Genomic DNA, 16,590 nt, shown 5'->3' on the forward strand with positions numbered 1-16,590 from the left:
GGGGGTGGCTGCCCAGACGGAGGCGTTCCCATGAGAACGCCTACTTTCTGGGGGCGGCCCCACTGATACCACAAGTGATGTCAGTGGGAGAGCTTTCGGCTCTGTTTGAGCCGAAAGCTCTCTGGGGCTTGCGGCAACGAGACCCTACCACAAGGGTCTCGTCGCAAGCCCGATGGTCGCGATGGTCTTGACCATCGCGACCATTTTCCTGGCCGCTCGCTATAGCTGTGGGTGGTCACCCACATCTATGCGAGCGGCCAGGAGGCCGTTCTAAAAAAAAAAAAAGCCCGGCTCTGTCAGAGCGTCCGCCTCTGAATCAGGGCCAGAGCTCGCTATCCACTGAGAAGCACAGTTCTAGCAAAGCAATTAAATATTTAAACGTGAAATATGTAAGAAATTCTCTCCCAATATTCCCTCACATTCCTGATTAATTTAAGACATAAAAAGGCTGAACCCAGCAATATTTGAGATGTACAATTGAAAAACTGAAATGAATGAGTAGAGGGAGGTCCTAAACTGATAGAATTAAAAAAACAATACATACATGCTACTTGTTTGCCCTCTACACCATTCCAACAGCTTTAATGAACATAATGTATATTTTAATATCTAGAATAATTGTTAATAACTATATTAATTATATTTAATTAAAACAGAAATAAATATAAAGAACAAGAATTATTTAAGGGAGCTGGGGCTAGTGTTGGTGCATTATAACATCCTGTGTTTTATGCACATATTATTTTATTAAAGTTAATAATCTGTGCCTATACCTCTTTGGCCTCCCTGCCACAATGTCTGCCTTAGTTTGTGTTAAGGTGGATATATGTATTTATATATTTATTCGCTATTAAATGAACAGGTTCCCAGATACCTACGTTTTTTAACTGGAGATAACTGGGAGATAATCTGCCAGGACTTCAGCACCTAAGTGAAAATGCTTCAATTGCTGAAGGATTTTAGTTTGGCTAACTCTGGGGAAGTCAATGTGTGGCACTCCTATTGCTGTGGTACTACATATCCCAGAATGCCATCAGTTTTAGCATGCACTAACAGCAGAACTGAGGCAGGGCATGCTGGGATGTGTAGTTTCACAGCAGCTGGAGTGCCACTCGTTGCCTACCCCTGGGCTAAATTTTTGTTTGGATATCAACATGATACTACAGCAATGGTCATAATAATCTGTATTTTTTTCTTTTTACGCCTGCGCATTATATTCATACTTGTTTTCTTTACCTGTCATAATTATAGCACTGACCTTACTTATTTGTATACTCTCATTAAAGTGTACTCGTTACATACATTATACTTCCAACATTCCAATTTTTGAAATCAGGACATCACAGAAAGTGGGACTGGCCACTGCACAATGAGAAAGACCACCCATAATGAGGTGGTGACTATGTCCCTCATGGGCGTGTCTAGTGCTTCTGAACTCCCCTCCCCTGAAGACTCCAAAAACTGGGACCGTTTCACTAAAATCATAACTGTTGGGATTTGTGCATACAAACAATGGAGGCAGCCATTTTATAGGGTGTACCAATATTGATTCACTATGAACTAGTGACATTACTAAGATATGAATCACAACATTTCTTGCTTCACAAAATTCCTAGTTTCTCACTTATGACACTAGTCTCATGAATATTCTCTCAGCATACAAAATGGCTGCCTCCATTTTAGTGTACAAGTAAATACAGAAAATCTGTAGATGTTCTTGCCAGTGGTATTATTCATCTCATCTGAGATATGTCATTAGAGAAGAGTGCAGAGTCAAAATTAACCCTTTGTTTAGACACAACCTCTTTTGTCCCAGCAACTTTTTGTCAAAGATTATCTACGGACGTCCTCACTGGTCACTTGGCTGTCCGGCTCGGCCTACTTGGAGGAACCGGAGGTGGGACTCTTCTTGGGGGTTGTAATGCCTGAAAATGATGAAAAACATTTACTTTCTGCAGTCCCAACAAAGTCATAATAGATTAGTCACACAAAATAAGAACATCCAATTAAAACTGACGTTAAAGCCTGCATTACCCAAATTGTGGCTAAAATCCCCTCTGACGTTACCAGTCTTGAAATATTATCACCTGCACACTAACAATTGATGATTCAACCAATCTTAAACGGTCAGACAATTCTATAATTCATGAGTCCAGTTTCTTTATCATTTACCACTAAACATTTATCACTATCATAATAAAGGTGTATGACACTAATAATATGTGTTATTAAGACTTGTATCAACTTGTCAGACAAAGAGCGCTAATATAGAAAAAAGTATGACAATTTATTAACATCACATGTACAATTGCATATATATCTAAAACAAAATAAAATAATATACAAAAAAATATGAGTAAAGTTAAAATATAGATACAAAAATATACAAAAAACAATCTAGTAAAAGTTGTGAATAGGCTTATATCTGTATGAAGAAGAAGAGATACACCCCTTTCCACCTAAATATTTCATCCCCGTAATTCTTATAAATCAGTTTGTGCAGCAGTATATACTTTGATTTCAAGAGTATTGCAATAGAGGGCAGTCTATCTTAATGTGGATAGCAGAGTTTGTCTGTCAGCATGTGCAGCCACAGTCAATTCTCCCCCACTCGTGCAAGACACTAGTGCTTACCGCCGGCCGGCTGATGTAACGGTTAATTCGCTTTGGTCGTTACAAATGTTATTTAAGTGGAAACAACTATACTGGCTAGGAGTCTAGCTGGAATTTAATTAATGGAGGACAAAATTTGAATAGAATTGAGGAAAGGTAAGATTGCTGGTTTTCTGCTGTGTGTTTGTGCTGATGACAGCCTTGTTGCTGGGTTAAACTGTTTGTGTCAGATTGAGTGGATTAGCCTATAGGATTGTTAGTAGGTGGAGCTAGGTTTTGTCTATTTAAGGGCTGCCAGAACTCAGCTCAGTCTCTTTAGTGATCTTCTTACATGAGCTAAGTATCTGGGTTGCTAGTCTGCTCATTGTTGCACATTGCCAGCACTCGATTCTTTCCCCTTTCCATTCATAATGTCACGGCCCCGCCGCTCTGCTCCCCCCCCCAGCCGGCTGGCTGATTTTGCCTGCCCCATTCGCTCCGCTCCCTCCCGCAGTTCATCCCCCATTCCTCAGCCTGCCCTCTTACTTTTGTCTCCGGGTGGATCAATCATCCCCCCCGGCAGTCCCCCAGCACAAACAGGCTCTCCCTCTTTGGCCGCGCCCCCTCCCTTGCTTTTGCAGCCCTCCAGCAGGCAGGCTTCCCCAGCACCTCTCCATCCCCAGACTGCACCAGGTTTAGGCTTCATGGCGGAGCGTCCTCCTTCCGCGACCGACAGCATCCCCACCCTGTCGCCGGGTACACCTTCCGGTTCCTCTGGTCCCGCGCCTCTACCAGGTTTGCCCAGCATAGTTAGCCTTTCTCCCCCTCCTAGCACTCCCTTCTTACCTTTTCTGGCGGGGGCTCCTTCCGCGAGTCACCCGTCGGCGACAGGTCCCTACGCTGCAGCCGGGCACATAGCTGGTCCTTCCGCATGGCCTTATGCGGGCCTGGGAGGCGGGCTTGTTTCCCCGCATACCTCCTCCTCTGCCTCTTTAGCGCTGGGTGGTCCTGCCGGCCTGGCTCACACGGCGGGTCCGGCGGCCATCTTACAGCCGGGCGCCATTTTGGGGGTGAGCTCCCCTTATTTTGCCGGCACGGTCAGTCAGCTGCACAGCAGCATAGCGCCACGCTTACCAGCTCCCAGCTGGTTTCCCACTCAAGGTGGGGTGGTACCCATTAGTGTAGTATCCCAGGCGGCTTATCAGCCCCCGTGGTTCACGCCAGCAGGTTGTCAGGCAGCGGCGAGCGCGTCACCAATGCCCCTTTCCATGGCTGGTCCTATCTGGAGCCAAGCGTCATGGAGTTCAGGTGTTGCCCCACCAGTTTTATCTTCCCCTGCAGTAGCCCCTTCCTCGTCTGTGTACGGGGCACATTTTACAGCACCCCCCATTTACTACCCTTCAGCTTTAACACAGCAGCAATTGTATTACCCTTACGTACCGCCTTGGCAAGTTTACCCCTCTGCCCCGGCCGCACCCCCTCTTCGACCTGTGCTTTATCCTCCTATTTCCCATACGTTTCCTTTGAACCCCCCTGTTGATAGTAACAGTCAAGCATCTCCGGCTCGAGGTCCTCGCATTGCCCCTCCGGTGGTGGACCAGACACCCTCGCCCACTATCGCTACCTTGTCCACGTTGCCGGTGCCTCACACGTCTCTTTCAGTTTCAGGTACAGATGCGGTTAGCGGGCAAGTTACCGCGGTGGCTGTAATGTCTTCGTTGTCTGAAACGGCGCACGATCCTTCTACCACGGTGACCGGGACAGGTGCGGAAACAAGAGATAAAGTGGGAGAAGAAGTTCCGGGCCCATCAGGTTCTGGTGAGCATGAAAATGACATGTCTTCTACCGATTCTTCCTCTTCCTCTTCACACTCTTCTGGATCCCCTGCACGCCCCCGCAAAATTGCGCGAATGGTAGCGCGGCGTCTAGCTAAAAAGTCCAGTAACAATACTAGGAAGGATGATGAGATAGGGGCTAAAGCGCAAGAAGCAGGCGCAGACACAGTTCACTGTGCTAATACGGCGGTGCTTAGGGGCTTGCGTAAAAGTGTTAGAAGCAGAATACGCAGGGGAAAATTCGTGGACCTTTTTTCGCTCACAGATGATATGAAAAAGGGATTCACGCAGGCGAAAAAGTCGGGCGGCATTGGCGAAGATGCCTTTTGCAGCTTCAACACATGGTTGAAAGGAATGCTCATTTTCGCGACATGTTATTTGGAGACCAGGGCAGGCGAGCATGTTAACATTATAAGATATTTATTTTTGGTACTCGACATGTTTGTCAGGTCTCGTAATCTGGCATGGCGCGAATATGACTCTCAATTTCGCAAGAAGCATGACGGTGCTCTCCTCATTCCATTTGGGGTTAAAGACGTAGAGGTTTGGCTGGAGGTGTCGCAGCAGCATCGGCCCCCCTTGGATGGTGCTCCCCCTCGTAAGAATCTCACAAACAACAGACAGGGGACGGCGGGAGGGGGGAGAGGTAAATGTTTTGCCTATAATGACTCCAAGTGTACGCGTGGTGCAGGCTGTCGTTTTCGCCACTCCTGTCGTCTCTGCGGGGGGGAGCATCCAGCCAAGGATTGTCGACGGGGTTCAGGAAGTGCATCACAGGATAGAGGAGAGGCTCACAAAGGAAATGGTTAAAGCCTTTTCTCCGGTATGCTTAGATTCTCTTACCAGATGGTTAAAGTTATATCCTTGTAGAGAGGATGCTTTGTTTTTGTTAGAAGGTTACACAGTTGGTTTTCGTTTACCTATAATGGGGCCTTTGCGGATAAGGGCATCACAGAATTTGCGTTCCGCCAGGGACTTCCCAGGGGAATTGAGGCAGAAAGTTAGTGCGGAGGTTTTGCTGGGGAGGATGGAGGGTCCCTTTCCCTGTCCTCCTTTGCATAACCTATGTATATCCCCAGTGGGAGTGGTTCCTAAGAAAGTGCCGGGTAAGTTCCGCTTGATTCAACATCTCTCCCATCCTCGGGGCGGTTCAGTGAATGATGCTATTCCTGGGAACTATTGTAGTGTAGTGTATCAATCTTTTGATGCTACTTTAGACTTAGTTCGCAGTTTTGGTAGTGGCGCTTTAATGGCAAAGCTAGACAAAGAGGCTGCATTTCGTTTGTTACCGATGCATCCGGAGGCCATGCAATTCATGGGTTTTAAATTGGATTCGGGTTATTTTGTAGACAACTGTTTGCCCATGGGTTGTGCGGTTTCCTGTGCCTATTTTGAGAAATTCAGCTCTTTTCTTCAATGGTGTCTGTATGCCGGTACAGGCCAGATGGGTATAGCGCACTATTTGGATGATTTTCTGTTTATAGGCCCAGGAAAGAGCGAAGTTTGTGCTGATCTTCTCTTTTCGGCGCAGGCTTTGTTCAAAGTGTTAGGTGTCCCCGTTGCCCATGACAAGACGGAGGGTCCGGTGGCGTGTTTGTCGTACTTAGGCATAGAGATAGACACGGCAGCGGGTTGTTGCAGGCTACCTAAGGATAAAGTGGAGAAGCTGCAGGAACTAATTGAGTCATGTTTAGCAGCAGAATGTTAGGTTACGCAGGGTTCAGTCGCTCCTGGGTTCCTTAAACTTTGCCTGTCGGATCATTCCCATGGGTAGAGTTTTCTGCAGAAAATTGGAGGGGGCCACAGTCGGTGCGACGCAGCTGCATCAGTATATTCGCCTGTCGGGAGAGATTAAAGAGGATCTTAGGAATTGGAAGCGTTTTTTGTTGAGTTTCAATGGTGAACGCATTTGGCCTTCACCCCCGTTGGCGAATAGTATGCTTCAACTTTTTACGGATGCGGCTGGGTCGTCTGGTTTTGGGGCCTTTTTCAATGGGGAGTGGTGTGCTGCTCCATGGCCTCTTGATTGGCACAGGGAGGGGCTGACGAATAACATATTGTTGTTGGAACTGTTCCCAATTGTCGTAGCGGTGGAACTCTGGTCTGTACGACTGAGTAACTGCCAAGTAGTATTTTGGTGTGACAATCTGGGAGTGGTTCACGCCATCAACAACCAACGTTCGTCCTCACCTTTTGTTTTACGTTTGCTTCGGCATTTAGTTTTGCGCTGCCTCGAGGGCAATATAAGGTTTAGAGCTAGACATGTACCGGGTGTCTGTAATGAAATTGCTGATGCTTTGCCTCGCTTTCAATTTGCGCGCTTTAAAGCTCTTGTCCAGTCGGCTTCTGACGTTGGTTTGGTGTGCCCCCCTTTTGTGTGGCAGATCATCAGGCCGGCTTAGAAGGTTTGGTGTTACAATCGCTTGCCCCGTCGACTCTCAAGGCTTATTCGGCCGCTTGGCGGGATTGGTGCACTCATGGTGCACTCCTTGAGAAGGAGGGTAAGTCGGCGGATGAGTTGATTTCTTCCTTTGTTTGGGAAAGATGTCAACAGGGTAGGTCCAGGGCCTCCATGGGATCCGCGCTTGCAGGGATTTCTTTTTTTTGTAAGCTGAAGGGTTTGCATAAACCCCACCAAGTCTTTTGTGTTAACGAAGGCCATGAACGGTTGGGCTAAGGCTTTCCCCATTCGTTCGGATTCACGGCGGCCTGTGGACTTACAGTTGTTGGCAAATTTGTTATCAGTTATGGGGAGGGTGGCCTCTGATAATTTTGAGGCTTGTCTTTTCCGTCTTTCATTTGCAGCAGCATTTTTTGGTGCAAATGAAAGACGTTAGTGAGTTAGAGTTAGTGAGCTGGTAGCTTCCAGCAAGGCGTCCAATTCCTCAGGACTTTTGTTGAGCGATATCGTTTTTAGAGATTCGTCGGTGCTTTGTCGGCTTCGTTTCTCTAAAACCGATCAAACAGGCAGGGGTAAGTGGGTTACTTTACAACAACAGCAGGACCGGAATATTTGTCCGGTACACTTAGCGGCAGATTACATGGTAAAGCGCCCTTCGGGGGGAGCGCAATGGTTGCTACACGCTGATAATTCACCCCTCACGAAATACCAGTTCGCAGCAGTATTCAGGAAAGGCTTGCTTGAATTAGGGGCTGATCCATCAGAATATGGTACTCATTCCTTCAGAATTGGCGCTGCTACTAGCGCGGCTCTCGCTGGAGCTTCAGCAGACTCCATTCAGCAAGTAGGGCGTTGGAAGTCGGCTGCTTTTAAGAAGTATGTGCGCTGCGACAAGGTGTAGATGCGCTCCTGGCGTCAACCCGAAAGCGTTGCTTACCCGCCAATTGTTCAACGACTAGCGTTGAGTAATTGGGGGTGTGAAGGGATTTTTTAATTTTTCCTCCCGTTAGCCATGATTTGGCCCATATTTGGTTCACGGGAAGGTTTTTTGGGTTTTCTTCTTCACTCAGGTTCCAGTTTCCCCACATTTTGCATCCCTGCTAATTAGCTGCCATGTGTTGTTAAAGTTGTGTTTGTGTTTTTGGGTATGGTGCGGTTGTTAAGGTTAGGGTTTTCTCTTTTTCCACAGATTTGGCAAATGAAGATGTGACAGTGTGGCTAGTGGGCCATTCTTATATTTTTTGGGCGGAAAAGCATGTCTTGTCACAGGGTCAGAACTTGTGGCCGAGTGGTGTTAGTGTTCGCTGGATTGGTGTGAGAGGGTTACGTGTGGAGTGGGTGCTAGGATTGATTGTTTCATCTGTTGCCAAATGGGGAACGGACAAATTCTTGGTGCTCCATGTTGGAGGGAATGATCTTGGTCAGCTGAAAGGAGTTGAATTGATTGTGAGGCTGCGTGAAGTTTTGGAAGAGATGCGTGTCAGATGGCCGACTATTCAGATTGTTTGGTCGGATATGATGCCGCGTTTGAATTGGAGAGGTGTGCGCAAGCATGGTGCGTTGGATAGGTCACGGAAGAAGGTGAATGTGGCAATTACGAGACATGTTGAGTCTCTGGGTGGAATGGCGATTAGGCATGTTTTTCTGGTCGGAGAGCTTGGGAAGTTTTTTCGGCATGATGGGGTACATCTTAATGCTGTGGGCACAGCTTTGTTTATTAAGGACTTGTTCTCGTTCCTGGGTTAGGTTTTTGGGTGGCGGGCCGGTCTCTTTTAGGGCCCGGCTTTGGCAGGAGTACGCTGCAACTCAGTGGCTTTAAGTGGCATAAGACAACTTTGTGGGGGCACTGACCCTCGTTGCCCCTGGCGAATTTTTCCTGCTCTGTGCGGGGGACCCGGGTGCTGGCTGTACGGTAGCACCTCGGATTGGCCCTAGAGGGAAGTGAGACTCTCACATCGTTAGTACATCTAGAGGGGGGACTTTTAAGTAGTCCTCCGAGTATTCTGATCAGCGTGAAAGCTAGAACTGAGTTTGCAGCGTCTCTTAGCCACCCTGGTTAGGTTGATTAATAATTTATAAATAAAAAGCTGTGACCTTTTTAGCCAAGCTCTGGTGTCCGTGTCTTTATTTATTTATATATTGGTTAAGTAAGATATCAAGGTGTTAAGATATATTTGAAGCAGTAAACCAATGCAGATCTTATAATTTCTCTTGTATGAGAGGACAGACATACCTATTGTTTCCACTACCTGATTATTGCTGTGTGGAGCTGGAGCATATATGGCTATATAAATATTTTTATTTTTTGTATGTAAGAGACACCCACTGCAGGGGTGTATCTCTTCTTCTTCATACAGACATAAGCCTATTCACAACTTTTACCAGATTGTTTTTTTGTATATTTTTGTGTGTCTATATTTTAACTTTACTCATATTTTTTTGTATATTTTATTATTTTATTTTGTTTTAGATATACAGTCAGGTGCATAAATATTGGGACATTGACAGAATTTTCATATTTTGGCCTCTATTCACCACCACAATGGCTTTGAAATGAAACAAGATGTGCTTTAACTGCAGACTTTCAGATTTAATTTGAGGGTAATTACATCCAAATCAGGTGAACGGTGTAGGAATTACAATGGTTTCTATATGTGCCTCCCACTTTTTATGGAGCCAAAAGTAATGGGACTATCAACTCAAAAGCTATTTCATGGACAGGTGTGGGCTATTCCCTCGTTATTTCATTATCAATTAAGCAGGTAAAAGGTCTGGAGTTGATTCTAGGTGTGACATTTGCATTTGGAATCAGTTAATGTCTACTCTCAATATGAGATCCAAAGAGCTGTCACTATCAGTGAAGCAAGCCATCATTAGGCTGAAAAATCAAAACAAACCCATCAGAGAGATAGCAAAAACATTAGATGTGGCCAAATCTACTGTTTGGAACATTCTTAAAAAGAAAGAACGCACCGGAGAGCTCAGCAACACCAAAAGACCCGGAAGACCACGGAAAACAACTGTGGTGGATGACAGAAGAATTATTTCCCTGGGGAAGAAAAACCCCTTCACAACAGTTGGCCAAATCAAGAACACTCTCCAGGAGGTAGGTGTATATGTGTCAAAGTCAACAATCAAGAGAAGACTTCACAAGAGTGAATATAGAGGGTTCACCACAAGATGTAAACCATTGGTGAGCCTCAAAAACAGGTAGACCAGATTAGAGTTTGCCAAAAAACATCTAAAAAAGCCATTACAGTTCTGGAACAACATCATATGGACAGATGAGAAAGATCAACTTGTACCAGAGTGATGGGAAGAGAAGAGTATGGAGAAGGAAAGGAACTGCTCATGATCCAAAACATACCACCTCATCAGTGAAGCATGGTGGTGGTAGTGTCATGGCGTGGGCATGTATGGATGCCAATGGAACTGGTTCCCTTGTATTTATTGATGATGTGACTGCTGACAAAAGCAGCAGAATGAATTCTGAAGTGTTTCGGGCAATATTATATGCTCATATTCAGTCAAATGCTTCAGAACTCATTGGACGGCGCTTCACAGTGCAGATGGACAATGACCCGAAGCATACTGCAAAAGCAACCAAAGAGTTTTTTAAGGCTAAAAAGTGGAATGTTATGCAATGGCCAAGTCAATCCCCTAACCTGAATCCGACTGAGCATGCATTTCACTTGATGAAGACAAAGCTGAAGGGAAAATGCCCCAAGAACAAGCAGGAACTGAAGACATTTGCAGTAGAGGCCTGGCAGAGCATCACCAGGGATGAAACCCAGCGTCTGGTGATGTCTATGCGTCCCAGACTTCAGGCTGTAATTGCCTGCAAAGGATTTGCAACAAAGTATTAAAAAGTGAAAGTTTGATTTAGGATTGTTTAGTTTGTCCCATTACTTTTGGCCCCTTAAAAAGTGGGAGGCACATATAGAAACCGTTGTAATTCCTACACCGTTCACCTGATTTGGATGTAATAACCCTGAAATTAAATCTGAAAGTCTGCAGTTAAAGCACATCTTGTTTGTTTCATTTCAAAACCATTGTGGTGGTGATTAGAGACCAAAACATGAAAATTCTGTCAATGTCCCAATATTTATACACCTGACTGTATATGCAATTGTACATGTGATGTTAATAAACTGTCATACTTTTTCTATATTAGCGCTCTTTGTCTGACAAGTTGATACAAGTCTTAATAACACATATTATTAGTCTCATACAATATTTTAATTGACGTTATACTCAGACCTTTATTATTATTTTTAATCAGGTGGGAATTACAGATCAATTTCACTACTAGGAACAGCTATTTCTCATCATTCCATATTGCTAGTCATCATTTTAAGTTGTGAGCGCCTGATTTCTATATAGTTTGTATATTTACAAGTTATATTACTATCAACATTTATCACTATCCAAAGCTAAATCCTGCAGACTGTAGAATACCAGACACCTGTTTACACCGAATAACTATCCTGAGGTATTATTTTACCTTATGCGGTGGGAGACCTGGAGGCAGTGGGGCTGGTCTGTTAGGTGGAGGTAATCTTATTTGAGGAGCAGTATTTCTAATTGCACCCTCTAACTGCTTGTGTTGATGACTGGATGAAGGTCTTTGTTCTTCTACCATGTGGTGGATCTGCAAATTGACTGGGCTTTTTGGGCACTGCAGAGGAAGAATAAAATAATATGCCCTAATATTAGGACTGTGTGTTCATGTTCCTAACACCAGACTAGTCCATCTTGCATGTCATACTGCTACTGCCTGACTAATCCAGTTTGCGTGTCATACTGCTACTGCCTGACTAGTCCAGCTTGCGTGTCATACTGCTACTGCCTGACTAGTCCAGCTTGCGTGTCATACTGCTACTGCCTGACTAGTCCAGCTTTCGTGTCATACTGCTACTGCCTGACTAGTCCAGCTTTCGTGTCATACTGCTACTGCCTGACTAGTCCAGCTTTCGTGTCATACTGCTACTGCCTGACTAGTCCAGCTTTCGTGTCATACTGCTACTGCCTGACTAGTCCAGCTTTCGTGTCATACTGCTACTGCCTGACTAGTCCAGCTTGCATGTCATACTGCTACTGCCTGACTAGTCCAGCTTTCGTGTCATACTGCTACTGCCTGACTAGTCCAGCTTGCATGTCATACTGCTACTGCCTGACTAATCCAGCTTGCATGTCATACTGCTACTGCCTGACTAGTCCAGCTTGCATGTCATACTGCTACTGCCTGACTAGTCCAGCTTGCGTGTCATACTGCTACTGCCTGACTAGTCCATTATGCCTGGCACATTGCTACTGCTTGACTAGTCCAGCTTGCGAGTCATACTGCTACTGCCTGACTATTCCAGCTTGCGTGTCATACTGCTACTGCCTGACTAGTCCAGCTTGCATGTCATATTGGTAAAGCCTGACTAGTCCAGCTTGCATGTCATACTGCTACTGCCTGACTAGTCCATTATACCTGGCACATTGCTACTGCCTGACTAGTCCAGGTTGCATGTTATACTGGTAATGCTGACTAGTCCAGCTTGCATGTCATACTGCTACTGCCTGACTACTCCATCTTGCATGTCATACTGTTACTGCCTGACTAGTCCAGCTTGCATGTCATAGTGCTACTGCCTGACTACTCCATTTTGCATGTTATACTGGTAATGCCTGACTAGTCCAGCTTGCATGTCATACTGCTACTGCCTGACTAGTCCAGCTGGTATGTCATAGTGCTACTGCCTGACTAGTCCAGCTTGCATGTCATACTGCTACTACCTGACTAGTCCAGCTTGCATGTCATACTGCTACTACCTGACTAGTCCAGCTCGCATGTCATATTGGTAAAGCCTGACTAGTCCAGCTTGCATGTCATACTACTACTGCCTGACTAGTCTAGTTTGCATGTCATACTGCTACTGCCTGACTAGTCCATTTTGCATTATACTGGTAATGCTTGACTAGTCCAGCTTGCATGTCATACTGCTACTGCCTGACTAGTCCAGCTTGCATTATACTGGTAATGCTTGACTAGTCCAGCTTGCATGTCATACTGCTACTGCCTGACTAGTCCAGCTGGTATGTCATAGTGCTACTGCCTAACTAGTCCAGCTTGCATGTCATACTGCTACTACCTGACTAGTCCAGCTTGCATGTCATATTGGTAAAGCCTGACTAGTCCAGCTTGCATGTCATACTACTACTGCCTGACTAGTCTAGTTTGCATGTCATACTACTACTGCCTGACTAGTCTAGTTTGCATGTCATACTGCTACTGCCTGACTAGTCCAGCTTGCATGTCATACTACTACTGCCTGACTAGTCCATTTTGCATGTTATACTGGTAATGCCTGACTAGTCCATATTGCATGGCATACTGCTACTGGCTGCCTTGCTGACTCTAGACTTGCCTTGACAACAATAACATGAGACAACCCTGGCAACATACCATCTGTATCTGGGGTTTGGGTCTGGAGGTAGATTCAGGTCTGGCTTTATCACTGCTGTCACTGTGAATGAAGACAAATCTCAAGTTATTTTTGTGGCTGACACTTATTCTATGCTATGGCTCACTTTATTATAGATTTACAATGTGTGAAGTTATACAGTAAGAAAAGACAGCCGTGTCCCTCATCCACATGGCATGTATATAACAGAGGAGCACGACCTCTGTTTTATTCTCGTGTTCTATTATTTATTTTTTTAAATTCTATATTTAGACAGCTCATGGACGAAAACATGAGAAGATACAAGTATAATAAGCATTACAAATTCAGCTATTTTTCAAATAAAATATAGAAGTTGAACAGAAAATGGCATATAAAGGGATTAGTGTGTGGGGGGGGGGGGGGGGTGAGAGTGTAGGGTGGAACAGGACTACCAAGGGAGTTAAGATACCACAAAGAGTACCATACAGTATGTTGGGCAGGAAGCATTGGAAGGAGGAAAGAGGTGCCACTTGGGGTAGAAAGTAAAAAAGGAAGAAAATTACCTATCCAGAGAGGTTTACCAAGAAAAAGTCGGAGCAAACATGGGTAGTGAGTGTGGAAATCAAAGGTGACTAAGTGCCATCATGTGAAAGCCATGAAGCCCATTCCTGAATAAACTCATGGCCTCTATTGTGGTGATAACAGGTGATATTTTCCATCTCCTATATGCCGGATTTGTGATTTCAGGGCATAGAGGGACGGCAGAAGAGGGTTTTTCCAGTTGTGAGCAATCAGGCTTCTAGCAGCAACTAAGATGTGGGATAACAGTTTAAAAGAATGCTGAGATTAGGAGGGGGATAACTTGAAAGGAAGATCCATGGATCCTTCGGAATCGGGGCCTCAAATAGATTATTCAGAAGAGTATGAACCAAGGTCCAAAAAGGTTCAAGGGCTGGACCGGTCCACCAGACATGACCTAGGTTACCCCAAAGACAAGTTTCTCCAAAAGAGGGGTGAAGTAGAGGGGATAAATTTGGGAGAGCCGTACCGGGGTAGTGCCAGTGGTAGTATAATTTAGAAGAAGTTTCTTAGAGGCGGGTGGAGACGGAGGTTTTAGCAATTGCCAGTCTCATGTCGTCCCAAACCTCCTCGTCACGTGTGGAGATGAGGTCTACCTCCCAGGAGGATTCATGGGGACTACTATTAGGGAGAGCAGCATCAATTAGAATGCCTTAGACTTGAGAGATCATCTCTTTGTAAACATTGTCCCATGTCCAGAGTCGTACAAAGGGGGTGAGGTCACGGAGAAGCAGGGCATGTGGTAAGGAGCTTAAAAAGTGCCATATTTGGAAATATTCAATAGTGTAGCAGCTTTGGAACCATAGCACTCTCTGTAATAATACTAAATAAAAAAAATCAGTCTGATGAGTATCCCCCTATATAAATTCAGTGTCACAAAATATTATTATTATTATTATTATTATTATTAATAATGATTAAAACAGTTTTAGTTAGAGCCCGTCATTGTATACATATACATTGTATTATATTCTATAAAGTAATCTAATTATAAGCACTAGTGCAATTCGTGGAAAAATGCAAATAATCCAAAACTCAGCACAATCACTACTGGTCAAAGCAGCACACAGTAACAAAAGGCAGCTACACAGTGCAAACATTCCACAGTATCCAAGTGTGGTCTATCCGGCCTTCAGAAACAGATACGAGGCCTGATTCAGAGATATACGCTAGGTTCAGAGATATGGTTAGAGTACATTTCCAATGGTAAGTGGTCTGCGCAGGACCGGTCCTGCGCATGTGCAGAACAGGTCCTGCGATACCGCATGGAGTTCCCCAAGCCTCTGCCTGATTGACAGGCAGAAGCATTTGGGCGGCGGTGCCAGGACGGTCTGCGTCCCCAGAAACGGGGGCATGTTGTCCCAGTTTTCTGGGAGTGTTGAAGACCAGGGTCTGCGTCCATTGACGCAGACTTCCTGGCCTCACAAGCCACCGGTCAGACTGCGGTAAGCTTGAGTCCAGATGCAGCAAGGAGGTGTCTGTTTCCTAAAGACACCTCCTGCTACAATTCCATTTGAAACGGTGTGCGGCTCTGCAATTCTGTTCATCTTTAAATCAGGCCCATGGTATCAAAGTTGGAATTTGTTGAGTAAAACTTAGGGATCTATTTACTAAGCAGTGTTAGGAGACAGAGTGAAAAGTGATAAGGTGCCAGCCAATCAGCTCCCAACTGTCATGTTACAGGCTGTGGCCCTGATTCAGAGCCGGACGCTCTGACCAGAGCGCTCGCTCTGAATCAGGGCCGTCCTATTTAAATTTGGAGCGGCCTTTTGGACGCTCGCATAGCTGTGGGTTACCACCCACAGCTTATGCGAGCGTCCATGATGATGGTCGCGATGGTCAAGACCATCACGACCATCGGGCTTGCGACGAGACCCTGCGGTAGGGTCTCGCTGCCGCAAGCCCTGGAGTGATTTTGGCTATCAGAGCCAAAATCACTCCCACTGACATCACTAGTCTGGCAGCCACGTCCCCGGCACGCCCACCAAAGGGGGCGTGCTGTCAATCACCATCGACAGCACGCCCCCTTTGGTGCGAGACCCGGAGCGACAGCTTGGCTGTCGCTATGCGGGTCTCGCGCATGCACGCGACGGAGCTCCCTCCGTTGTACGAATGCGCATTTGGGTACCATCGACCCGCTTGCGAGCGTCCTGCGCTCGCGAGCGGGTCTGAATTAGACCCTGTGTTTGAAAAATGACAGTTGGGAGCTGATTGGCTGGTAACTTATCACTGTTCACTCTGTCTCCTAACACTGATGTGAATAAGGGGTCTATTTACTAAGCAATCACAATATGACTTGTGATGAAGGTCGTCTTGGCTGCATCTGTGGTTCCCATTGCACTACGTCTCTCCCTACTGACTGTAGCTAGCATGTGTTCTCTCCGGCTTACAGTCACTGTTCTCTGGTGTGAAGTCATATGAGATTCCATTTATCTTCTTTGTGTATAGTGTGGTGCCAACTAAAAATAATCCGCAAGGGACCCAGACAGAGCTTGGGCTGCAGACAAAATATATGATACATTTAGTATAATGATAATGTATAGAAACCTCCACATAGGGCCTGGTTCAGAATTGCACGGAAATAAATGCAAATGGACGCATGTATCCTTCTATGCCACCGCACATCCCCACTACCCACTGAAAGTAGCCGTCATCGCTATCTGGGGGAGATGTACGGAGAGTTGGTTAGTGCCAAATGCACCTTAACCAGCGATATTTGACGCTTTCATTGAACCACGGTATGTACGAA

General features: G+C 45.6%; 1 protein-coding gene across 3 annotated transcripts in view; it reads right to left on the reverse strand.

The window, feature by feature from the left end:
- The window catches only part of ADAM19 (ADAM metallopeptidase domain 19), a 73,017-nt gene continuing 56,427 nt past the window's right edge, over positions 1-16,590 (reverse strand). For all 3 annotated transcript variants that reach the window (XM_088478949.1, XM_088478948.1, XM_088478947.1), the window contains 3 exons: positions 13,283-13,343; positions 11,333-11,506; positions 1-1,925 (listed from right to left, as the gene is read on the reverse strand). In XM_088478949.1, coding sequence (XP_088335075.1) covers positions 1,857-1,925; positions 11,333-11,506; positions 13,283-13,343 — 304 coding nt within the window. In that variant the 3' untranslated portion in view covers positions 1-1,856. The remainder of the gene's footprint in view (positions 1,926-11,332; positions 11,507-13,282; positions 13,344-16,590) is intronic.

Source organism: Taudactylus pleione, unplaced genomic scaffold, assembly GCF_031769625.1.
Source record: "Taudactylus pleione unplaced genomic scaffold, aTauple2 ptg000225l, whole genome shotgun sequence".
In the NCBI taxonomy this organism is placed as follows: domain Eukaryota; kingdom Metazoa; phylum Chordata; class Amphibia; order Anura; family Myobatrachidae; genus Taudactylus; species Taudactylus pleione.